Source organism: Anser cygnoides, chromosome 8 (assembly GCF_040182565.1).
Source record: "Anser cygnoides isolate HZ-2024a breed goose chromosome 8, Taihu_goose_T2T_genome, whole genome shotgun sequence".
NCBI classification, from domain to species: Eukaryota; Metazoa; Chordata; class Aves; order Anseriformes; family Anatidae; genus Anser; species Anser cygnoides.
In genome coordinates this window covers 10,161,139-10,187,681 of record NC_089880.1, presented here as the reverse complement: position 1 = coordinate 10,187,681, position 26,543 = coordinate 10,161,139, and the positions used below count along the sequence as shown (strand labels likewise).

General features: G+C 40.9%; 1 protein-coding gene across 1 annotated transcript in view; it reads right to left on the bottom strand.

Moving 5' to 3' along the window:
• NOTCH2 (notch receptor 2) overlaps positions 1-26,543 on the bottom strand; it is an 85,574-nt gene that overhangs the window by 10,053 nt on the left and 48,978 nt on the right. Inside the window, exons 11-28 of the mRNA XM_048080238.2 lie at positions 26,305-26,538; positions 25,690-25,800; positions 23,837-24,029; positions 21,909-22,054; positions 20,593-20,712; positions 20,329-20,481; positions 17,437-17,665; positions 14,816-15,017; positions 11,886-12,039; positions 10,734-10,918; positions 9,776-9,908; positions 7,186-7,431; positions 4,972-5,084; positions 3,887-4,416; positions 2,724-3,071; positions 2,330-2,472; positions 1,377-1,587; positions 434-530 (exon numbers count right to left, since the gene is read on the bottom strand). Of these exons, the coding sequence (XP_047936195.2) occupies positions 434-530; positions 1,377-1,587; positions 2,330-2,472; positions 2,724-3,071; positions 3,887-4,416; positions 4,972-5,084; positions 7,186-7,431; positions 9,776-9,908; positions 10,734-10,918; positions 11,886-12,039; positions 14,816-15,017; positions 17,437-17,665; positions 20,329-20,481; positions 20,593-20,712; positions 21,909-22,054; positions 23,837-24,029; positions 25,690-25,800; positions 26,305-26,538 (3,548 nt within the window). The remainder of the gene's footprint in view (positions 1-433; positions 531-1,376; positions 1,588-2,329; positions 2,473-2,723; positions 3,072-3,886; positions 4,417-4,971; positions 5,085-7,185; positions 7,432-9,775; positions 9,909-10,733; positions 10,919-11,885; positions 12,040-14,815; positions 15,018-17,436; positions 17,666-20,328; positions 20,482-20,592; positions 20,713-21,908; positions 22,055-23,836; positions 24,030-25,689; positions 25,801-26,304; positions 26,539-26,543) is intronic.

The window sequence follows — 26,543 nt, the reverse complement described above, 5'->3', positions numbered from 1 at the left end:
GATTTGATGATCTTTATAGGTCCCTTCCAACCCAAACCATTCTGAGATTCTCATCTTCTCTTTTTTAAGCTAATGGAAGTCTCTACTTGTATCAGCTTGGCATTCTTAACTTTCACACTCCCACCATGTGTTACCAGGTCTGAACTGTAAGACATTACACTGCATTAACCTTCTCTTCCCTTTGGTGCAGCAAGGCCCGAGTAAGGAGGGAACACCAGTGCAGAAGTTACCTGGTTTCTCTACTGGCCTGTGGTGGCAGTGTTAACCTGAGGGTTTGCTCCTCAGGTATCGTTAGTTACGTGTTACAAACACCTGAGCAAATGGAGATCTAGGGCAAGGGGCATACTCTGGAAGTTAACACAATTCTTCTCCTCATTAGACAAAAGCAGTTTCAGTTGTAAGCGGGCGATATTCAACTCTTGGAACAACTTACCTTTGCTCTCTTTGGCTGAGGTCCACCATCACCCGCCCAGTGTTCAGTTGGTCCAGAATCCGCCAGGTTACCCTCTGGTATCTGGACTGAAAGATTTCTAAGAAACAAGGAGAACATGTTACTTTATGGCCTTGATCAGACACTACTACTGCTACCTATACCAGCCCACTGAGGCAAAAATGGGATGCTTGAAAGTGTGATAGCTTGCAAACAGAGGGACAGAGAAATTAGAAAGGAACAACTACAATCTCAGTTGGAACAAGTATCAGACAGCTGCTGCATGGTAACAGGTGCAATATGGATTAGAGTTGCCCACCTGAACAACTACAGCAGTGAGCTTCTGTAATTTCCAACTGGAAATTATCAACCTGGACACTGCAGGACTGGGTCCTGACGCTCCCATGACCGGCAAGCAATCTCAGATGTCACACAGTCATGCTTGGAGATGCTGACTTCCCAGACAACACACAGAGCATAAATCAGACTGCATACATCTTGCCCCCAGAACCATGGGAGCTACATAATGAGCTATGCATTTTGAACTGCCAATTTGGTTAATTCAGCGGAAAGTCGAAACTGCATAAATGTGATTTGTCTTTTAAAACTTTCCATTATTTCTGAGTCATATCTTTAATGGATCGAGGTAGTTCATTGACACCTATCAACCTAAAAATGTCACACCTAACAGAGAAGGAAATTATGCAACTAACAGTACCTAACTGCTGAATTACACTGCGTCAGAAAACCAAACATAGCCAGGAGATTAGATTAAAGTTCTTCTGTCCAAAACAGATGTATTAAATTCAGGGAAATAGACATTTTAGTTTAAAGACATTTTTTCCTATGGAGTTAAGCATCTTTAATGAAAGATTTATCAACCGTGTTCTTAAAATCCTCTAACATGCCAACTAACACGTGGTCAGTAGCCTCAATGCAAACTTACTTGAGTCCAACTGCATCTTCCCCAACCGGCTCTCTGCGCTTATGATTACTAGGATCCCTGCGCAGAATGAAGCCCTCTGGGAGCCACAGCGAGCCATGTTTGCGCTTACGCTTCGCCATCATCACACCCAAGAGAAGGATTAAGAGGATGATCAAAGCTGCCACAGCAAGTAGGTAAAGCAACTGGGTCTTCGGTGGTAACAAGGGCTCACCTAAAAATTCCAGTTAAAGTACAATGAGATTAGCAAAGTTGAGGCAACAATCTCCAATCTACCAACTTTTTCTTGCTCAGTTTTTCCCCCCACAGAGGATATTGTTTCTATGAAGTGACATCTTTAGAACAAAAGCTTGACGAATTTTAGCCTCTGCTACAATTGTTTTAAGAATATATCGTATGTTTGTTTGGCTTCCCTTGATCTTGTTTCTCTAAGTATTTCTAGAGTATATGGCTGCTGAACTGAAGATCTTGCTACTCCCTCAAGGGTCCCTCCTGCTGGCTGAAGACAGCCATCCTGAATCAGTGTGCTAATCTACATAAAGATATGAGCATGACTCAACTAGGAATAGTGTTATTAGCACTCCAGAAAAAGGTTGCAGCTGAGGGAGTGGGGAGCAGAAATCAAGGCAATTACATTCTGCCAGAGGAAAAAACACCTGCTAGACTGAGAAATGCTCCAGCACCAACTCTTCTTCAATGGCACCTTTCTCACTGAACTCATGGCTTAGAGCATATGAGTAGTTTCTAGGACAGACGAGATCACCGCAGCACATGGAAGATTACTGTTTCTGCACGTATTAAAATGATTAGGCTCCAATCTTAAATGCCCTGCCTTACTAAAGAGATGACGACCCCTTGGAGCAGAAACCACACTGAACAGTTAGACATATTAAGATGATGATCAGTAACAGGAGCATGCGTTTTGCAAGCCCAACTTTTCCTCTGCAATTACTTACTTTGGACAGACACAAAAGGATAAGGCAACATGCCCTTGATTGCTTGAGCAGCTAAGAGAGCTGCAGCAGCTTCTGTGTTCTGAAAACATTGCTCTGAATCCTCTGCACACTGACGGTTGTCAATCTCCAGGAACACCCTGGTGCTGCAGAAACACAGTAAGAGGGCACAGAAGTTAGCGAGAGAAACTTGGCCAAAGCACTAGGTTAAACTGTGGCCTTTTAGGTTAATCTTTCCACTCCAGCAATGAATTTGGCAATTGCAATGACTTTACATTTCCCCATTAAAAAACACACAGATGGGTTACAGCCCAAGATAGTCCAGAATGCCCCAGACACCTAGAAACAAGAGCTAGCAGTGTAACAAAGCTTGGGGAATACAAAGACTTCCACTCACCCAATGACCTCTTGCTCTAATTCTCTGTGCTTGCGAATGACCACAAGGGATCGCCGACTCCGTGCTGCTGACTTCTCCCCATAGTACGGGAATACCATGGGGTTTCCCTGGGAGTCCAGCTTGATTCTCAGATTGGTGTGCAGGAGAGTTCCCAAAGTGCGCAGGAAGCTGCGAACATCGCCCAGCAGCTCATCAGGGGGCATCAGGACCACAATGATGAGGGTCCCCTCTGCCAGTTTCTCAGCTTTGTCACCAGCGCAGTCGAGACCGTCCCAGCCACACTCCTCACTGTTACAGCCCTGGTCACAGCGGCCATCCGCGTAGTGATCTGCACAATACTTGTCATACCTGAAACAGTGAAAGGGATAAGATATAGGACATACACATTCTGGAGCAGCATATAGGACATACACGTTCTGTATAGCATACCTGAAGTCTAAAGGTAAAGGCCTTACACCTATTTCTAATCATCAGCGGTTGATGTTAAATAACAGTTGTGCTCAGGACGTAAGGCAAAGAGATGTAACCCCAGGATAAGGGCGGCAGGGTGGAAGAAGGGAGCACAGAACACCCTGTGGTTCATTTCTGGTACCAGTGAAGAGAACTGCTTATTCTGTTTACTAAGGAAAAGCTACAGCACCTCCTGCCTCACCAGGGGAAAATCATTTACTGTAACATTTATCGTAAATAACTAAATAGAAAGAAGCATCATGACAAACAAGCAGGAAAACACATTCAGATGTAGCAACAGCTGGGACAAAAATGCAGGTTTTGCAGGCATGCAGTGGAGTTCAGGACAGAAGGTGGTACTATCAGGATCTAGTACAAGGTGAAACATCTGAAACATCCATGTCCGTCCGTCCCCCCCCCCCCTTTTTTTTTTTGTACATTTCCACACATCCATCAGGCGGGTGAACACATCGCCATTGCTTAGGCTATCAATTAGTATGTAACATACAGATTCCAGAACTTTCCAAAAAAAGAGAGAAAAAGTAATGTAACTGCAGAAACTCCTTGATCCAAATTTTTTAGCAGAGTATGAACCAGCAACAGAGACAAAGGAAGAGACTAGAGCAGCGGGTATGAAGAATACCCACTGTTGAAAGCACTAGCAGGAGATTTATTAGCAACACAGAGAAACCATTCTCGGGATTATGCCTTACTTGCATGTTTTGCTATTTTGCTGACATTCAAAGTTGTCAAACAGACACTCGGGTGTGTTGCAGAACTCGTCACACTGTCCATTGAAAAGCATCCAGCAGCGCAATGAAGAGGAGCAGTTGGCCCAAGGATCTTCCATTGTCAGGGAACAGTCGCCTCCATCCCACTGGCAGGCATGAGTGTTACAGTCTTCATCACAATAGCCATCTCTTGCTTTTTCTGCACACTGGGAATCCAAACATCCTAGAGGCTCTTGGCTGGGATGTGTGAGCTGCTCACACTGGCTGCCTTGGGCGTGATCAGGACACTGACAATAATAGTAAGGAGGCTGAGAACGAGGGTGGCAGCTTCCACCGTTCTGGCAGGGGGCACTGGCACAGCCCGCGTTTGTCTGGCATTCCTCTCCCACAGACAACTTGGGGCAGTAGCACCGTGGGCCAGATGATGTCTGGATGCACTGCTCGCCCTTCTTGCATTTCACTTGCCCACAAGTACTGTGGCTGCTGAACTCACATTTTGCCCCAGAGTAACCCTAGGGGAAAAAGAAAAAAAAATCTGGCTCAAAACTTATTCTTCACCATTCTGAGGGCAGGAGGCAAGTTGTCCCATGCAAACCCTTTCTCCCCAGTAATTCCCTTAGCCTTATCACAGAGCATGCCATGATTTTCTGGATCTAGCTTCATGGACAAACTAGGAACTTGCAAGACTCTATTATATTTCTGAATGGACTTAGAGCTGTGAACAAGGAGAATCTTGCAGTAAGCACAGAGAACGAAGGATAGCAAAAAAAATAAAAGTTAAAATTTAATGCTAGCTTTGACAGAAAAGCCAGCTATGCTTCCTCAACAGCAGAACTGTTTGGGAGTAACAATAGGCAGCATCATTCTCCTACGGTACCTGGAACCCCTGGGTTTCCCAGCTAAGCAGATAAATTGAAGGATAGATAAATTAGAAGATAAACTACAGAGTGTCCAAGGACACAAATGCAAGTACACAGAAGAACTGTAACCAACAACGGACCAGTGAAACTAATGTGTCTGTAGCCAAAGATGAGGCAGGCAATCCAGTTTCAGGATGTGGTGCTTACCGGAGGACACTGGCAGATGAACCCGTCTGGCATATTGCTGGCAACAGCACAGGTACCTCCGTTCTGACAAGGCTTCCGAGGACACACATCTATTACACTCTCGCAGTGACGACCTGAGGTGTAGACACATGGGGAGAGAAGAGCAGAGAAATGCACACTTGCACATCATAAGCCAATCACAAAGCAAAACACTAATTAACAGCCAACAAGTCAAATGCTCCAGTGAAACTTTTTCCCCAGAAGTAAAGCACACCTCTTCAGACAACGTATGGTAAGTAGCAGCCAAAGACCACCGCTATTCCAAAACCTACACAGGTTATCTGGAGACAGCCCACCTTGTGGGGTTCTCCTCAAGAACACGTATGACACAGCGCAAAAACAGAATTTGCTGCTGTCACCCTTAAGTCATCCAGGCACAAGACTAAAGAAACTAAGGGTTCCTAAGATTTCTTCACTTTTTGGGAGATGCTCAATGAATCCAAATGCAAATCGCTCTCTGACCATGAGTGAACAACCCTCAGCATCTGGCAAGGACACACAGACGTGAAGAGCATCTTCAGCATCACCTAACGCTGGAAGTAACATAAGTGCTCAACCTTGGACTAGGCAAGGAATCCTGAACAGCTGACAGATCACCCGACTCATGCACCTGATTTCCTGGAAGAAAATTATGCCTCAGGACCAGATGCAACCTGGGTGAATTGGATGAGCAAGGAGAGCCTACTTATGCTGGTCAGCTAGGCAGAAGTCTTACTGCACTGACTAGCATTTGCAGCAGCACCCAGAGTCAAGCTCTGGTGCCAGCATTTAAAAAGATGAGGATGACCTAAACACGACTTGGACCCCCCAAGGAAAATGTGAATAGAAGTCTCCACACATGTGCGGCCAAGCCTGAAAGCTCACAGACAGGAGCAGACAGGGCAGGATGGCCCACAGAGTCCTGGCATCCTATCAGTCACAAACCACAGCAAAGCTCCCCCTGCCTCCTCCCAGGCAGGAGGGTCAACATGGAATGTGCAGAAGACGAACAGCTAGAGGAAGAGGCATGCTCCCCCTCTGTGCCTAACATTTCCAGACAGATTTCATGTCTGAGACACAGCAGCTCTCCCTGCTCCTCCTAAGGAGCTGCAGGTCTGCACTCCCCATGCTGCAAGTTCCAGTAATGCTTCCGTGAGAGCCAGAAGCAACACGAGGCATAAATCATAAAAGAATGGTTTGTATTTAAGCTTGTGTGTTTGGCTAATATCCCACACCAGTATCTTACCAGCTATCCTGCCTCCAACTCTGTCATGTGTCATTCTTTTAGGAACTTCTTATGTCAGTCTATGTAAAGCATTCAAAAACTACTGCAAGAACTCTTTAAATGTGTGTTCTTGTGATTTATTTGCATCTGACAATCACAAATTTAGTGGAAAAATCTCATCGCCTTTAATTTTGTAAATAAAAAGAAGTAAAAACTACTGGTAAAGCATGCAGAGAAGGTCACTGGTAAGCAGAGAAAGTGAAAGGTTTTGATGGAGAAAAACTGAATACATAGGAAGTTAAATTGACATGCAGACTGGGAAGCTGAAAGTTAAGACACATCTGGAGACTATTAGCTCCAACTTATGCCCAGTGGGAGGCAGAAAGCAGAATAGCAGTAATACTGACAAAGATGATGTCTAGAGAGAGCTAGACATAAGTCTGTGTTGTGTGAATTTTTTGCGGAGTTGTGATTCAAAGTTGGATAAATAACCAAGGAATGTACAGCCTGTCTATGCACAAGAGTATTCCATCCTGGCCACACCACCAATGTAAGGAAGAGAGTGAGGGTTATAAAAGGAGGCCAAAAGCTAATTATGGATACTATAACAGTGATTTACATAAAATTCATATGCTGCTTTGCAAAAAGAAAAGCCACGAAGATGATGACACAAACGGTTACACTTCCACTATCAGAAATGTTAAATTATGAAGGAGAAAAGCATCACAGAAGACAAAATCCTGGCAGCCAAGCGTCTCAGGAGATTCTTTAGTCTGAGACAACTCTGGAAGCCCAATTTCTTAGATTTTTTTTTTCCCTAAAAAGTGTTTTAAAAACTGAAACATGCTATAAGGAAACAATCAGATATTGTAAAGGGAAGTGACTAGATAACGTGACTGCCAGGACGGGAAAGAATGACCATTTTTCAAGATTATCATTCTGTAACTGGAAGCATGTTTACGAATACTCACCAGTAAAAGCACTACGACAGATGCACGTATAATCATTTATCAGCTGAACACAGTCCAGACTTCCACGAGGGTTACAAGGATTAGAGAGGCATTCATTGATATCCCCCTCGCACCGCTCGCCTGCAAAGCCTGGGAGACAAACACAGCTATAGCCCCCGATCTGGTCAATGCACTGCCCTCCGTTAAAGCAGCGGGGTACTCCCGAGTCTGAAACACAGTCATCCACGTTCTCCTCACAGAAGCGACCTGTCAAAATGGTAAAAGAGGCAGTTTGAGGATAAGGAGTCATGGCCTCATTTCCTATGGTGTGCATCACATTTTTAAGAAACATAGTCCTAGATACAAACAGGTAACGATCCCAGCTTAATGCAACCCACACCCAGTGCAGTCAGCAAGCCTCAGATCTGACCTAGGAAGCATGTGGTTTAGATCCAGACTGTTCTCAATGATATGTCATACTGGTATTTAGCAGCTTTCATGCCTGACTTAATTTAAGAGCATAATTAAAAACACAAAAACAAAACAAAAAAAGATACACTCAATTTAGCCCTGTGACTGAACATAGCCAGAGCGCCCTGTGCTGTCCCTTGCAGGGCTGTAAGCTTCCCACCATTCATTTCACTTGGCAACAACCCCGAAACTCAGCAAAGATCATTTGTAGCAGTATCATTAAAACAGGCAACAAACCAACAGAAAAGCAACCGTGATAAAACACAGATTCCTGGCCGACATGCCGTTTCTGCAGTTGGACTTCTGGGGCCTGACAGTAAATTCTCAGCGCTGCGAGTGACGGCAGCTTCTCCCTCTCCCTGTGGGGTTCCTTTTCAAGAGAAAAGGTCTGGTCCTGGTTCTGCCTCAGCCACACCGTATAACGGATAAAAGGGAATAGAGATGGTAAGCTGAGCAAAGACTTGTCTGTTAACACCTCTGATTCGTGCTACATCGAGCTGTTGTGGTGGTTTCACAGCTGCCACCAGGTGTGGCACTATATGATACGGAACATCCCTTTGGTAGGCTTAGGTCAGCTGCCCTGGCAAGGTCCCCTCACCACCTCTTGCTCACCCCAAATCTACTGACTGGGGGGGAAGATGGGGCACTGGAGAGAGTCCTGATGCTGTGCCAGCACTGCTCACAACAGACAAAACATCGCTGTGCTATCAGTGCTGTTCCAGCTACAAGCGTAGAGCACGCTACATGGGCTGCTGTGGGAAAAGTTAACTCCAGTAACTCCATTTGCTTACATATGGAAGATGCTTATGTGGGCATCAGTAAAGTATCCATTTCAAAGTAGGCCTGGGACAAAAACTAGGTCTTCATATCATAAATAATGATACCAATCTTTTCTAGTTCCTTTCATTAAAAAAAAAAAAAGTCACCTCCAAAAAGTAATTCATCTCAACAAATAATGACTGAGGAATTAAATAAAAGAAGCACATTCAGAACCCTGTACAATCTTTCAGAGGTGGAGGGGTGCTTTAGTACATCACAAGTTCTGGCAGCACAGAAAATAGCACAAATACATGCTTTGATGTAGAGATATAAGAAACAACTCTATTTTTGCCTTTACACTGAAGGACCGAATTAAGAACAATAGACAAAGAATTGTTGAACACAATGATTTGCAATAAAATAAGCACTTATCCAAACTGGTGAGATGTGCTGACAGCCACACTAAACTGAATGAACTGGTAATATCCATGTGTAGGACGCAAATGTTAGATTGTAAGTGTATTTACAACTGAATTCCTGGTTCATACCTATCTAACATGCATCTGGAGATTTTGCCTACATTGAGGTGACATACTTCAGAAATAAAAAGTAAATTCAGAGGAATGTAAAATCTAACTGATTTGAGAAATAAGATGCCAGGAAAAAAAGTCAAGTAAGAAAACATTTGATGATGGGTTAAAAAAATGCATTCTCTCTGCAGTCCTTAATATTTTCAACACTAGAAGGTAGGGCAGCCAAGTGGTCAGATTTAACACAGAAATTAAGGTTAGTTTTCAAGAAACATGGTATTAAACAAGTTGTGGAATCATACTTACTGAGAACTACCATTATGTAGCTGGTCTTCTTTTTTTAAGAAGAGCTTTTATTAAAAGAGCTGAAACGGTTTCAGCTACCCTACAGGCATTAAACTATTTGCACAAAAGGCTCCAAGAGAGGACAATGCATGGCCAAAATTTAAACAAGGACACTGGAAATTATGGAAGAACTAAGCAAGTTTTCTGTATATTTCATAGCATCTTAGCTAAAAAGAAACCCTGGATTTACTGAAGCAGATAGGGTTGGGAGAGACCTTAATGGCAATCCAGGCCATCCCCATTGCCAAAGAGGCATCATCTATTCTCAGAGGACACTGTCATGACCTATTCCTTTAAAAGAAAGAAAAAGAAAGCTCTGAAAGACAGATCCCATAGCCTAATTTACATATTTATTTTTAAAGGGAAAATATGTATCTCGAGGGATTTAGTGCACTTTGGGAACATTCTTCAAAGAAAATAATGCATTCCCTTTAGACTCTGTCAGGAAACCAGTCAGAAAGGAAAATTCATTCTTGTAACGTTCACTTAATTGCAGAGTTTCATACCCCGAGTGCCTGGTGGACAGGAGCACTTGAAATGGTTGACGAGGTCTATACACGTTCCTCCATTCTGGCAGGGCTGAAACTGGCACTCATCCACTTCATATTCACAGTTGACACCCTGGTATCCAGGCACACACTACCAGTATAAAAATACGTGTCAGTAATCTTTTCATAACAGATACATTAGCAGACATCTGAGAAAGGCTAACACAGACAAAGTGAATCTTCAAAGGGACAGATTTTAACTTCCTTTGTAGCTGTACAATTGCAAGTGATTTCAAGGGCTGCACAGACAGACAGCTTAAACACACAACTTGACCACATGACTACTCAGCTGTACAATGCATGTCTGAATTTGAGTGACTTTTTTCCGTAAAATACAGCAATCAAATCCTGAAACTTCTTGGCACTGAGATTGGCTTGGAAGTTTTGACTTAAGATTTACGTAAGATCCATCCTTTCCTTCTGGGCATGTGCTTCCAAGGTGTTCTGACATTTTCCAAACCTTAGGAAAGTTGATACGTCATAATCTCATGGTCCACAGTACTCTCTGCATCAGCTTGTAAGACTTGGAAGACAGTGGATGGCATCCCCCACTTTGAAAGGCAAGGGATACTTTGCCTGCCCAATAGGGTGAATACAACATTCCTTTTATGGATGACAAATTTATTTTAATATAAACCAAGAAAAAAAAAACTTCAAGATATAAACTCCCACCTCTGAGGAAGCAAGGAGCTCAAATGCCTATCAACTATACCTCCCTTACAAACACACTTCCTATAAGTCTTGCAGGAGTACTGCTTCTGCCACAGCCAAATTAAAAACTGTTTCCAGGTATAGGTTGCTTCTATCCCACTTAGAATCTATTCTATCACTTGCACATATTTAATTTCTTTCAATGCCTTTGCAATACGATGCTACAAGTATTTAGGACACTTCCTAGAAGAGCACTGTGCATTACCTCGCACTGGTATCCACCCAGGTGATCCCGGCAGGTGGCACCGTTCTGGCACGGGCTGGAGTCGCATTCATCCAGCTGCTCCTCGCAGTAGCTGCCCGTGTAACCCACCCGGCACTGACAGCGGTGCGTGTTTCCAACATTCAGGCAATGACCAGAGTGCTGGCACAACTGATCCATAGTGACTCCTGAAACAAAGTTAAATAAAATGAGCAAACACATGAAACATGCCTGCCATCAGCGTTGGTAGCTCGGCCAGGAATTAACCCAATGAATTGAAAGTGTGAAATTGAAAAATTGAAGAGCTATTCTTTAAATCACAGTGAGTCAGAACCACAACCGGCTTCTGAATGAAGTCCCTGCTCTGTCACGTTTGGATCAACCACCAGCATCAACACTAGCATGAATTACATGGATTGCTGTATTATTTTACCACTGGCAGGTGAATACACATCTCTGAAGTATTACTGTTGCAGGATGAAGGTTCAATGTACCTAAGAATGTATGCAAAAATTATCGGAGCTTGACACCTTGCTACTTAGACAAGGAGTCTGCTTATTTGGATTTCCTTGACTGAAAATTGCATGACACTGTTCAAGAGCCTGGACTCCAAGACACCTTCCATGAAGAAGTTTAGATCTTTTACACATGCAATATTTGAAGTAGGAAATTAATACTTGGGGGTACAGTCTTAGCTGTAACTAAAGTGGGCACTTAGTAGCCAGTCTTCTCTGAGAAAATAGCTTGAAAGGTAAGGAGTTACAAGATGCCTTTCACAAAGGCAGTATGTCTTAAACCTGGCCATCCTGGGATTTAGCAGAAAGATAAACAGCCAACGTATTTTCCAAAAAGGCAGTCCACGTAAAACAGTATTACTGAAACAGTCTTTGGAAAGTTTTTCAATCTCCTAAGAAATATTATAATTTTAATGGTAGAAACCAGTGTCTTATGTCATGGAGAACCAGAAAAGCCCTGATTCCTAATACAACCTTGCAGAGAGTTTTCTAGCTTAGAAGTGGCTGTGACCGACCTCCTAGAGGTGAAGCTCTCTGAGATTTCCAATGCATGTGTCCACAGGCATTTGAGGAAAGGAGGCATGGATTAATGATACCCTGTGACATACTTTTAGTTAAAGCACCGAAGATGTTTATTTACCCCTTTGTGAAGCTGCCACTTGACAGGAGACGTTGGGCACATCGCAGTAAGCACCAGTCCAGCCAGAAGGGCAGACGCATCGAGTCTGGGCTCCAGTTTGGAGACATGTGCCCTTGTTCTTACAGGGAGACCTGCTGCATAGATCCATAGGTGTCTGCAGAGTGAAAAACACAACAAGATCTATAGCAAGAGCAGTAGGAAACACCATTCAAAGTATAAAGTTCAAGAGGCAAAGAAAGGATGGTAGGCTCTGCAAAACTTGTTCCATGTAGTATTGGAAAGAAAGGAACAGTACTTCACAAGTCTAAGGTAAGCACTTGTACGTCTATGAAAGAGCAAACATACAGGAAAGTAAACCCCAGGTGGCAGCATAATTTCAGCACTAAGATGATCCTCACACCTTGCTATGCAGAGCTGGCTGGCTGCAGAGCTTTAGCTGGCTGGGTTTAAGTAAATTCAGTTTTATTTCAAACTGGGCTTCCATTTCTACTTTAGTAGGAAACTTCCACCTATCAACAGTAACAGGTACTTTTTCTTCTCCCAAACTCCCTCCACCTTCACTTTTTTTTTTTTTTTTAGGGTAACAGATGTGTTCCACATTTTGCTCTTGGCTTTTCCTTTCATTAGCTCACCACACTTGCTTTTGGCCCCATTTGCCCTAGTATGCTCTCTGAATTTTTCTGTCTTTGGAGATCCATTTGAAATCCTAGAACTGTTTTAGGAACTGAAAATGGGTCAGAGTATACTGCCTTTCTTGATTCCATATATAAAAGCGTACGATATCTAAACAGACTGAAATTCTTAGTAAATCATCATACGAAAGTGGAGTGAGGACTCAGAATAACTGTCTGATTTAATATAAACCAGCCACTAACTATCACTTCCTTTTTGAGCACTTAGTCTTCAAAGTAATACAGCTATTTGATTGATTTCAAGCTGACTTGAGGGAAGGATGAGGTTTGTAAAGTGAGTAGTACTGAATTTTGGCTGCAAAACACAATTTCAACTGCAGAAAGTTCTGCTTTTCAGATGCAAACCATCTCCCCACAAAGACTAAACGAGAAAAATCCGTGCTTTCACAGGCAACCAAAAAGAAACTTGGAATTCAGTTTTATCACACTCATTTGAGTGTGAAGAAGAAAAACACCGAGCCTCTTGCTTCTGCATTTGTAATGAGTAGCTATTTTACATGCAAATTCCATAACTTATGAATCATTGTCTGATTCTGTTCTGTGTATTTAGCTTTGCTAATTAGGTCAAGCCAATTTTCCCCTAAGACAAGAACTACAGTGTAGCTGTTATCTATAATTCTTTCCAATACCGCTTTCGGTAGTACTTCTAAGTTTAGAAAGTTCAGACTTCTTGTACGAAGGGAGTAATACAACGTGATCAAACTTCTCTGAATGTAAAGCAAGCAGACTTTCTGAGAATCCACATTTAATTTGGGGACAGGAACATTAATCCTTTTCTCAAGTAATAACAAAGCAAACATAACAGAAGAAGAACTACTAAACTTCACAGGACTTTACAATCACTCTCAATACTAATTCTCCCAATGAGGTTTAAGTGGTGTGCCCGGAATGCATAATTAGGGCAGCAGAGGGGCTGCTTTTTTATATCACTTCGTTACTTTGCATTCACTTCCTCCGTTAGCAATACTTAGAAGCAGACCTGACAATTTACTGTCTCGCACTGTACTTCTGGAAATGCACACCCCCCACTGCTACTAAAATGCTTATCTAACACCCACTGTGGTATGAAGACACATTAGCACAAAAGACAGTTTCAAAAATCCTTGCAAAATTTTAGTGCTTTCCAGTAGTTTCAGACATTCACCATTCTATTTTTTTTTAAATGGCAGCAGCACTCAGACTTCTTATGAAAGAAGCCAAAATGGTGTTTGCTGTTCCAAAGCAAGAGAGCGCCTCAAATCGTTCTTGCTATTTTGATAAGCACAGGAAAAGAAATCATTCTAATTTGAAAAAGGAAATCAGCACTGTGCTTCCACTGTGATATGCCAAGTTTCACAACTTAAATTCAAGTATTTCTATACTTAGAACCAAGCATCGTGGCTGAAATTAGATGTATTAATTCTAAAAAGGAAACTGGAACATTGTCAAAATAATATTTTCCCATTTAATCTGTAACTCATCTCTTGCAATGTCTTTGTATTTCTGGCAAACAGTCAAATTCACATAAGTCTAATAGGTACTAGTCAGTCATTTTCATTAAGGGTTTGCAGCCCCTATGCTTACTGTGGAAAACTAACTGGCCTGAACTTAAGTATGTAAGTAAGGCTAGAGCTTTTTATTGAAGTTGTGAATAGGATCATCACTTCAGTTACTGCCCCAAAACTTTTGCTGACTTTATATGCATGGAGGAAAACCAAAAAATTTTAATCAACCTGGAAGAACTATACGACTCTGTACAAAAGAGAACAGTTAACTTCCATGTCCTGCTAATCAGACTGATATCCTTCCATTTAAGTGGTATTTTTTCTTTAAACACAGTATTCTGTCTTAAGTTCAGGCAGTTTTATGCTTCAAATGAAATGCAGCATTTTCAAAACTAACAGCTGTTTTCATTAAAAACACACTTATCTAGAAAGTTCCAGTAACACCTGTCTTCCAAAAAAAAACAAACAAACAAAAAAAAACCAACCAACCACAAGCATTTTTCTCCTTCTTACAAGCAGACGCTTTTGGATTTCCAGAGTTTTGACCAGGGGCACCTGCTCTGCTACAGAGAGGCTCTGGACTAAGTTTTCCCTGGAGTAACAGGCCAACTACCTCTTACCAAAACTGATGGAACAAAAGCACTTGCCATGTTTACTGCCTCACATCTGACCAGTAACTTCTGCTGTTGGACACTTCAAACAACAGTTAATTATAATCTTGCCTATACAGAATGGGCAAGAAAATATCACCCACCTGACAGTTCTTCCCAGTGTAACCCAAAGGACATATACATCGGTATGTGCCTAGGCTGTCCACGCAAGACCCTTTGTTCAAGCACGGATGTGAATCACACTCATTAATTTCCATGAGGCAAAAGGGTCCCGTAAATCCCACTGGACACTGGCAGGTAAAAGAATTGATGCCATCCACGCAGGTACCACCATTGAAACAGGAGCTGCAAGAGCGAGAGCAAAGGTACAATGAGACAAAATGCAATAAGCTCACAGACAGAGATAGTATGTAAACATAACTGAAATGAGACAGAAAACCAGACTGCAGGATCATCTGTGCACTGGTAAGCTCCAGTTAAAGAAAAAGAGTAATTTGGTGGGACTCCAGTTTACTGTCTTTTACCTTGATGAGCGAAAAAGTAAACCAGGGTTTCAATGAGTCATTAGTAACAGAGTTAACTTCTCATAGAAAGAAATCTTCCCAGGTTCAGTATCACTACAACCAGTACTGTATCACATAGTTTGTTCAAACTGATAAACTGTACACAAGTTTTATTATGAATTCTAATTGCATTACAAATTATGAGAAAACTATTTGCCCTTTTTTTTTTTTAAGCTTCAAAGTAGTCATAGGTATGTTTTCTCAAGGAAAAATTTCATAACATGCAAAACACAAGCATGCTCTTCATTGAATTTATGTGAAAGCATTGGTACTGCTAAATCCCTTCCTCTTCTTCTCATGAGAACCTTACTTCAGTCCTTGATTTGTAAAACTACTCACATATGCACTGGCAGAATTCAGATCAAAGGAATCGTTCCCCCCAACCTTCTGATCATCAGAAATCCTGCCAGAGTACATGTCCTACAGAGAACTTACTGGGAAAATTAGGACCTCATGCAAAATTAACTCCTTACAGTTTTTTCCTCTAAAGAAATGCCTGCCAGGAATCTCCTGCTCCTCTGAAAATAACCCTAGATCACACTCAAGATAATCATCTTGATAGAGTGCACAAAATGAATTCCTGCCTGTTATCTGTCTTGCACACTGTCAAAGGGTACTTTCCGTGAGAGAAGTGACTGATTCATCTCCTTGCAAGTTTTAAATATCTAAATTCTGACTGCAGTTAAGTTCGAGATGTCAACACCAACCTATTTATCAGAGCAGTTCTTCTGCCTTGTGGGCTGAATTCCATTTTACAAGGAGCAAAAACTGCCCTTAACATTCATGACAAAAGAAGGAAAAGACAGGAACTGCAAATCATTTGGCATGTTTCACGGCAACCAGGCCCCCACCTCCAAAAAAAAAAAAAAGGCACTCTCTCATAGGAGTTCTCACACAAGACAAGGAAGACTCACTTGAACCAAATTCAAATTAACCAACCATCATCATGCTCTTAAGTATGGCTCAGTAAATTTTGGTGGAGAAGGTGTGACTGGTTTAGCTTGGCAGACCGTGTAAGAATTGCTAGGTGCTTCATTTGTACCTGCAAGACTGGTTTCTATTCTGACTGATAAGGAAAACAACCAGGATGAACCTCAAGGAAGAACCAGGCGTTCTGCTAAAACACCCAACATACTTCACTTGATTAAACAACTGTTGTGCAAATTAAACACACCCTCATCAGTGACACAATCCTATTCTTAAGATGTTAAAATATTTCCTCCCCCACAACTGCAATTTAAAAAAGATAAGAAAGATCTTCGCTTTGCAGACAGAAAATGCATGAGAATAGCAAGAGCTCTACATTTAGGCACCTTATTTACTGAAACCAGATTGAACAGAAGATATTTTGTTTTTTAAATCATTTCAGGCTGTATTAGAAATTGTTTCCATCTGAGAATCTAAAGTTACTTACATCCATCCTAATGAAGCTTAAAATAAATATGCAGAAAGATGATGGATACAGAGAGTTAACCCTCAATGAGTTTTTAAAGAGTACCAAGTGAACCAACTACACAAAGACAAGCTGTTGAGCATTTTATCTCAGTTCCCTACCTCTCTCTTAAAATGATCTGTTTCTAATCTCAACACTGCTAATCCCCAACTAATTTATGAGCATTAAAAGGTTTCTCTGATGATTAAACCTTTCCAGTACAAAATTTGTGGATTTAGTGCCTTTAATGCTTGGTTGCCTCTCCATAGTTTTTCCTACCTTTTGGCTTCCATTATTTGCACTGAACTCAGTGCTAATTTAACTTTCTTGCCTTTCTGAGAGTTGGCCGTTGCTACCATTTTTGCTGTTTTTCTATTTCTCAACACAGTAATTGTTCATAATCAGTCAATTCATTTCCCTCTTTTATAACGCTCTTACCAAAAATACAATTTATTTGTTTTATTAAGTTAATAAAACATCTGTTACTGTCTTAACATTTGTTAAACACTGTCGTATTCCTCTAAGCTTTGGAGCTAAGCTTCTAACAATGGAACTAAGCATCTAACAAGTCTTGCAAACACAAGACCAACTTTGACAGGCAGCTATCTTTCAGCTGGTATCCTGCACAAGGTAAGCAAGTTTTCCTTACGTGTATTGCAAGCATGTCCCAATGACAGAAGGCAGGAAAGCAGATCCTCATCTTTAAAAAGTGCTTTCAACTCACAAGCACACATTTTGTGGCTCTTCAGTACAGCATTGCAGTTCTCACCTCTCAGTGCACTCATCGATGTTGTTCTCACAGTTGGTTCCCTCAAACCCAGGCTGACACTTGCATGTGTAGCTGTTGACATAGTGGGTACACGTGCCTCCATTCCTGCATGGTTCGCTCAGACATTCGTTGGTATCTGTTTGACATTTATCTCCATGAAAACCAGGTAGGCAGATGCATGAGAAAGAGTTTATCCCATCCACACACGAAGCTCCGTTTTGGCAGGGATCTAAAATAGAAGCATGACATTAAGCATCAAAGGGGATAACAGTAAAAACCCAGGCCTATACTTGTAGCCTTTAGGGGGGAAAAAAAAAAAAAGTATTACACAGCCCAGAGGGTAACAAACTGCAAGTTTTCCTAAGCCACTTTATGGAAGAGATAATTGCAAAGTATTACCAATAATGAATTCACAAGGAGGTGGGAATCAAGACAAAGCTTCAGGGCCTAAAGGTTTCTCTGCTGAGATTTGTTCAACGAAACCTGTCTCTCAGTCTAAAATTCAAATTCTGCTTTTTTGAAGAATGCCTACTGATAAGAATACCAACAGCTCAACAACAATTTCTTCTTTCTTTCCAAGTCTTCTTCACATGAAAACTTAACCCATTCTTTATCCAGACACTCTCAAGACAGAAGAGAACTTGTATGCTTAATTCTAAGCATGCAAGCAGTACATTAAAATCAAATGTGTATGCATAAATTTGTATATATATAAGCACTTACACATAATTAAGTGCTTAGCATTCTTCCCAGTGTCAAAGGTTGACTGAAGAAAGGCTGGTGGAAAAGCCCAAGAATTCATACTCAGCCTTGGATTCTTCTCACCTCTGCATTTCTTGGCACTTTCTTTATTACAACCATACTCTTTTATTTGTACATCACCTATATCTTGGTCCAAGCTACCCCCTACTACTGTATTCCTTCTACTTCCACAAGTACCAATCTACCCAAAAGATCTCAACCACTCAGTAGTTTCTTCCTGCTTTACTCCTTCCACTTTAAGAACTACATTTCTATGTCAGATACTGCCTCTGAAGCCAGCTTCCTTTTCTACTGTGTCTTCCCTAGTCCAAAAGCCTGCATATGTAAAGACAGTGAGGGAAAAAGAGAGGAGGGAGGAAAAGACAGAAAAAAGTCAGTAGTTTTTTTAATCTATGAATATCTTCAAAAGTACTACTAAAATACAAACTTTAGAATGCAAATAAACTCATCCAAAAATTTGCAGTTCAACTTAAGTACAAGATCATTTTGTGCTGGTAAACGAAGAAAACAGATGTGAAAGGTAATTAAAGCTCATTTATTGACTGAGAAATATGCTCACATGATAAAAATTTGTGTTATAAGACAGACACCTGCATCCATTTAAAGGTCATCTGACTACTGCAGAGAAAGAGCACATTCAAAGCAAGACCCCTGGCAGCTATAAAATATTGTGTCTGTAACAGCCAACCACTTATGACTGAAGCCAAAAGCTGTGCGTTAATGCTCTGTGCTGCACATTTATTGGCAGAAAATGGAGACTGGAGTATCAACTTTTCAATAAGTTCTTGTTATTGGAGGATTTGTTTGCTTCATAGATTAAAGACATTTGGCTCAAGCCATGGAAGGTTTTTGTTATGCTAAATGAAATCAGCTGTAGCAGTAATTGGAAATTCTTCTTCAACCTCATGGGTGTGCTACATAACAGACAACACTGGATGAATCTCTCAGCTCAGAGAGATTTTCCAGCTGTTAAAGAAAGAATGATGAACACTTAAAACGTTTTTATCTTCAGACACCCATGTAAAACCTACAGGGACAAGCCACAGTTTTGTTGGTTTCAGGAAACAAAGCTTTGGATCAATGCACCGAAGTGTCATTTTTTGTACTGTACCTGTTTGCTCAGAAAGTGGTAAGCAAAAACTCAGGCTAAGCCAGATGTCTCGGAATTACCTGGATTCTTCTTTAGAGCAGTCACAAATTTAATTTTTTTCAATGCAAAACATGACTATCTAAATTCATACCTGAAGTCTGAAACACTTTGGTTTGGTTTTAAGCTATTCCAATAAAAACTAGTTAGTCCTTTTTTCTTTTCAATAGGCAGCCAATTATAAAAGTAATAGTATATTGTGATCGACTCCAAGGTATAACAACGCACTTTTCAAATAGTAACGGATGAGCTTTTAAACACACAACACTTTCCAGGAGACTGATTTTATCTGATGATACAGAATATGCCCAGCAAGAAAAATAATTCAGTACGTATTTGGTTTCCCTTGTACTGTCAAGGGCATGGAATGAGCATTTACTTTCTTGTAATTTAAACTATTTCAAGACTCACCACTGTATGGCTTACCCTCCTGCAGCTGATACCTATTCCGGAATACAGTGCCTTCCTGCTGTTCAATTTGCTTTCAAACATGGATTAACTGGAACAGCAACAGAACCCACTCTTTCCAGAATACTAATGTCAGACAGAGACATTTCAGGAAGGACTGCTATGCCTCAGATTCCCACCACACCTCAGTCAAGCTTAACTTTGAAATACAGGTAAGCCCTGCAATGTTACTTTAACTTTGCATATTAAAATTTCAGGCAAATGAAATTCTTCATTAAACAGTGTTCCTCATTAAAGTATGTAAATCCTAAGGATCATTTCAAGTTAGGAATCTGAGAATAACTCCTATCATCAGTTAGAATACAACAGTCCATTTCTAGCATCTAAACGTAATGGATTTTGCCTGCCTTAAACATGCAAGTATTACAAGGCTGAGGTTTTGAGGTGTTTCCCCCCACCCCTGGTAAGAGATTATAGAGGAACTTTGAGCATCTGCCAGATAGTAGTCATCAATAGTAAAGCAAAATTATTTCTAGGTAAAAGGAGGAAACACAGAATAATCCCCTGATACTCACTTGACAGGCAGTCATCAATGTTACTGTCACAGTCTCCTCCAGTGAAGCCTGGACGACATTCACACAGGTAACTGCCTTGAATATTATGGCACAAAGCATGATTTTTGCAGGGCTTCGAGAGACATTCATCGATATCCACTGTACATCTCTCCCCTGAAACATGGAGAGCCCAGAAGTAAGACCTCTCATTGTGTCAATGATCAAAAGGCTCAATACCAACACCGTTCAGTGTTTTAAGTACTTTATGTTCCCCATCCACATTACCTTCCCAGCCAGGGGCACACTGACAGGTGTAGCCTTCAGAATCAGGAGATTCTTGGCAAATTCCTGAGTTCTCACAAGGATCAGGGGAACAAGGAGCAACCACTACCTGGCAGTTCACACCTGGAGTGCAGAAAGGGAAAAAACAAGAGAATATACTGCTAAGAGCTTGGTGCTTCTCAGAAGAATGAAAAAGGATTGCAACTTGCATGATTACCCTACACAGCAGTGGACAGCATTTCCACTTTTGAAAAATCTAAGCAGAAGATTGGAGCATTCCTCGTGGGATCAGTGGGTACAAGCAGACAGCAAACACAGTAATTCCTGCTAACCTAAGTTATTTTGAAAGGAGTGACAGGAAGACAAACTCACTGCACTGAGCTGTAGAGGGAGACAGGGAAGCAAAGGGTGTAAAATTCCTGCCCGTGAAAGACAGAGAAAGGTACGAAGATGCAGCTACTACTGCTTATGCAAAGTTTTAGTCTTCTTTAATATCTTTTCCCATTGTTACTCTGATCACATCTTTTTACTTGCTCTTCTAGTTTTCACATTACCCTTACAACCCAGTTCTAACACTTTCTTCTTCCTTTTTTCTTTGAGTAGTTTTTGTAAAGCCATTGCTAAAAACTGAAGACTTAGCCATTTAGTCACTGGGCAAAAAATTCATCAGCATTCTTAGACAGTGCCACTACCAGGCATAACCTTTTCATTGAAAGATTACCTTATCACATTCCGATGAGCTGTGCATAAAACAGTGTTGCCTGTGCAACATCTCTTGTAGAATGAGACAAACTCATCCATATCACTGCATGCCTATAGCTGATTTCATGCTACAATTACAGTATTACTATCTTTTTTTTCCCCTCCCAAAGTATCTTTTCTGCACTTAGATATCTGAAGAAAAGGTGTCAACATTCCAAGAAGCCATATTTCCCCATTAAAGGTTTTCTACACTTCAGAAAGTTATTGTGAACAGAAGAGCATTAGACTTCCAACAGATTAATGCTCCTTCAATTCCCAGTGCATGTATATAGCTCACATAGCTCAGTTTAACTTTTACGAAGATAATTTACAAAGTAAATTAATTTACAAAGTAAATTAAGCTGACTGCAACCAGGACATTTCTTAGTAAGTTCAAGCATGGCTTAAATATGGTCTTTCAAAGCATTTCACTACTGTATCATGTCTACGTGTAACAACTGCAATTCAACTTCATATAACCACAGCATTTTCCCTCCATGAAATTTAATCAAAAGATTAAAACAGCATTAAGGGTACAATAAAGCAGAAAGAAAAAAAAATTATTTTCAAATTTTCACCTTTGAATCCTTTCCTACAGGTACATCTATATCCATTCAACAGATCCTCACAAGTTCCTCCATTCTGGCATGGGTTTGATTTACACTCGTTCCCTTCTGTCGAACAGTAATCTCCTATCCAACCTGGGTCACAGACGCACTTGTACCTTTAAAAGGCAAAATCAACAGCAATTTGAGAACATTTTGATATAACTCTTCTTCTCTCCAAAATATTGAGAATCAACTCACACTTAACACCATACTCTCTCCCTCCTGTTACGTTTCCACAAAGCACTCAGCCAGCAATATGTTTCTGCTTTGATAAGACATCGCAACACATTTAAACAAAGACAGGAAAATAAAAGACTAAAAAAAGTGGAGGGGAACAATAGGTTCCGAAGATGAATAGGCTAATTTAATACAAAGTAGTGGTTACAAATGAAAACAGCTGGCTGGGAACAGCAGCAATTTACCATGTTTCAAAATCTCAAGCAGAGCAGCACTCCACCCCTATGATGTAGAACCAAGGTGTCAGTGAATCACCCTGGACTCCAGCCTCCCAAAATACATGCTGGCCATCATGAAGACAAGACTTATTTTATCTGACCCTGAGCATAAGGTGTACATGGGCATAAGCATGAATGCAGGTGATGACAGACAAGATGAACCAAACCAACTTTTTTCCAAGCTTGCATGGAGGCTGAATTAGAAATAAAGGCAGCGTTGCTGTCAGCTCCAAGAAAATCCCAAATCCTGTCCTACAGAGCTACCAGAAATGGCAAATCAATTCCTCACCAAGTGCTGACAATGCTTCCTAGGACACAGCATGTGTCTGGGATCCACTACTATCCCTCATACAGTTGGGAACTTTCACATCCTCCCTCCCCACACCTGCCAGTTCCACAGCCCCTGTGCTCCCAGGACCCATGTCATTCATTTAGCACAGAGTCATCGTTAACAAATGAGGTCTTCATTCAAGGCTCCTGAACTCAGCATTTGGTCTTCCTGGATGGGATGATTCAGTAACAACTGCTGCTATCAAAATGGCTAAAAAAAGCTTTTCTTTCTTCTCTCAGGCATGCAACAGTGTGACTAAAGCTGATGAAATCTCAGCCTTGGATACACTGTTCAAAGACATACACTGCTCAGAAATAAATCTCTTGATCTCGAGAAAGCTGCTAGAGGAAATGGTCAAAGGCAACTGCTTACTATCAATCCCTCAAGTCAAACAGGGTGCCATGCTTTTAAAAAAAAAAATAAAAAAATGCTTTTCCCCAAGAAATGTAATGACTGGTTTTACTGGGGCAAAATGTTAAATAGTTTTGAAGGAGAAACAGGAACGAGATGAAGGGCATGAACTACTAATTCTTATTTTCTTCTTGACTTTTCATACTGAGCTCCTTTCCTAAGCCTTGAAGAAGTACCTTTATATAAACCCCTCTAATCGGTTGTTACACCTAAATTTCCCCAGCAGGTTTCTTCCAAAGCTGCTCCCTATCTCCTAATTTCAAGTTATCTGGCTGTTCCTTCATGCTGAGCATTTGGGTAGCAAATGGCACTAGCCACAAAGACATCCTCTATGATCAACATTTTAGATTTTGATGGATTAGGTAGCTACTGCTCTCCAAATGTTCAAATTGGGACTATTTTTTTATTTTAATTGAACTCACTTGAATTATCAACCCCTCCCTTTATGCAATGGCAGTCCACCCTGCGCTACATGCCCATGCAGGGCAGAAAAACCTATGCTGAAACAGCACAGAGTGCAGCTGGTGACTAAAGGTCTACACCTTACTGTGATTACGTCACAGGCAGCAAATAAGATGGCATCCTAATCTAACTGAGAAATTACAGAAAAGAAAAAAAAAACCAGAAACCTCAAGTCAAGATGAAACTGGCGAAAAAAGACAAAGAAGGTAGACAAATTTAACACGATCGTAAGAACTTACCCACTAACAATGTGCGTGCAGTTACCGTGCACACAGGGATTACTAAGACAGCCATCTGCCTGTGACTGACAGTGAGGGTGGTGGTAACCTTCAGGACATACACACCGAAAGCCATTGACTTCGTTTATACATGTTCCACCATTATGGCAAGGGTTAGATGCACATTCATCAATATCCACATTACAGCGTGGGCCTAAAAACAAAACAAAACAAGCATTATTAAGCAGTATTTCTTATAAGAACATTTGTCTTACAAGTCTGTGAGAACATATGTTGAGAGAACTCAGTAAAGCCAATACAGAGGGACAAGCCTTGCATACTTAAGCAGCTTTAACTGAAAAGGAACGCTTTGAAAGATGCAGCACTTTTCTCTGCCTGGAAAACAGCACTTATGCTCAGCAAGTATATACAAACCATTCAAGCATCTGAGTTGCATTAAAAATCACTGATTAATATTCATTAGAAGGCCCCAAATCTCTCAGTTGTATCATGCTTGGAACAAACCTCTTGAGCTCCACTTATCAAAGCCCTGGTCTTCTGTGCTGAAATTACCTACCCTCTGAACAACCAACACTGCCATGCTGTCTGCTGTAAATATAGTTCTTGTGGTTTATTGCGTAAAAGGAACTCTAAATAATACCGTATCCTGTTTTGCCTGCCTCTCTTTACTGTGTGTGCCAGGAGTACAAGATCCCTGAAGTAGTGACCCTAAAGTCTTGTGAAGCTGGAAAGCTAAACAAAGTAAGTATTGAAGCTGAAAAGCATGTTTAACATGAGGAAAGGACAAAGTTACGAGACCCCATGCAGACCAGCTCTTTAAGTACTAGAACAGGTTGATTCACTATATTACTGAACTATTTTAGCAGCATAAGAAAGAAGGCGAGTAGGGTAACAAATGTGGTATGCCAACAACATCGAAGACAAAGTCAAGAATGATCGGGACCATGTTCCTGCTCTAGGGACTGAAGAGTATCACCATGACAGAGTCAATAGAAGAAAGGAGCTTCAGAAGATTAGAAAGATGCCAAGAGAAATGCACAAGACACATGAAACCTCTTAGCACTGTTTCTAATGCATTTCAGATTAATTTTAATTAGAATCATTCAGTAATAAACAGTAACAAACGTGATGAGAAAACTGTTATAAACAGTACCAACTGCCTTACGACAATTATTTTATGAGCATATTATCCTAACATGGCTCAAAACACATTAAGTCCATTATAAATAGTGTTGAGATGTGCTTTAGTCATCAGAACGAGCCCTGATGTAGATCTACAGTTCTGAGCACAGATCCAAAAGCAAATAAAAGCTGCTTTTTTCAGTCTTGCTTTTACCATAGTATATAATTTAAAGAGGAAGCAGAACAGATCACATTATGAAACAGAAATCCTGCAAAAAGCGGGTTATTCAGTTGGAAACTTCAGAGTGGAGAGCAGCTCATTAAAACACTGAGTTCACATTTTGCTTTTGCAGAAAGATAAATACTATTTGTGGTCAATGCCCAAGGTACTGTCTAATCAAACACCTGCCTATATTGTTTGTAATCTCTTTGTCCCTATAAAGAAGCTGTAAATAATAAACTGAAGTCACATGGTCTTATTTGTTATAAAACCAAGAACCATGAATTGGATGTAATTAGCTAACAGGAATGGCATTTCACAGCACAGATTAGGCCATTTCTCTGCTTGGTGTAACTTGCTATAAGGTAAAACACCGAGATTCAAAGATTAAGGTTCACTGCACTGAGATACTACCTGAACCCCTTGCAGTCAGCATGCAAAGAGCAGATTCCTTTGCTACCAGTCTAACTACCTTCAAAACAACTCAAAGCTATCAGGTAGATGACTTTACCTGTATATCCAGGTTTGCAAGCACAATTGTAGCGATTAATGCCATCAATACAGTCCCCATGAATGCATGGGTTACTTGCACAGTCATCAAAGTTGTTTTCACAGTTCACTCCTGGAAGAAAAAAAGTGTTAGAAGAATACTTCATACTAACATACTCCTAGTCCAAATCTTACAAGATGGACAACGGAATTACCCCTTGGAAATAGCCAATTAAGAATCCCACCTGACAACATTAACATGAAACAATGCAGAAACACTGAGAGGCCAAGTAATGTCACTCAAGTCACTGCACGATGACTATGACCCTGAACTTGCACTAAATGTTTGAACATACGAATAAGCCATTTTGAAAATCATACCTATTTTTTAATCATACCAGATATACCCGCACACTTGAACTTTGGGGTAAGAATTCTTCCAAAACCACTTGCAGTACCAGTGAGGGTTAGACAATCCACACAAACACAGGAAAATGCAGTAACCAAGATTAATGTGAAGACACTAGCTTTACACTCTTACCATATGCTTATTCTACATGCAAATTTAGCACACACAAGAAATAATTAAATCTTGAATTCTGCTAGAATCCAATCCTCCCACTTGTGCTTTATGTACCTGAAGTGCCCAGCAAACAGTTGCACTGGTAGCCATTCACCAAGTCAATGCAGCGCCCTTGATGGAGGCAAGGATTGCTGTGGCATTCATCTATCTGCTCACTGCAGATGGCACCCATGTAGCCAGGATTACATATACATGTGTATGAATCAATTCCATCTTGACATTCACCATGGTGGCAAGGATCAGGATCACAGTTGTTGATGTTCTCCTCACACAAAATGCCAGTAAAACCTAAG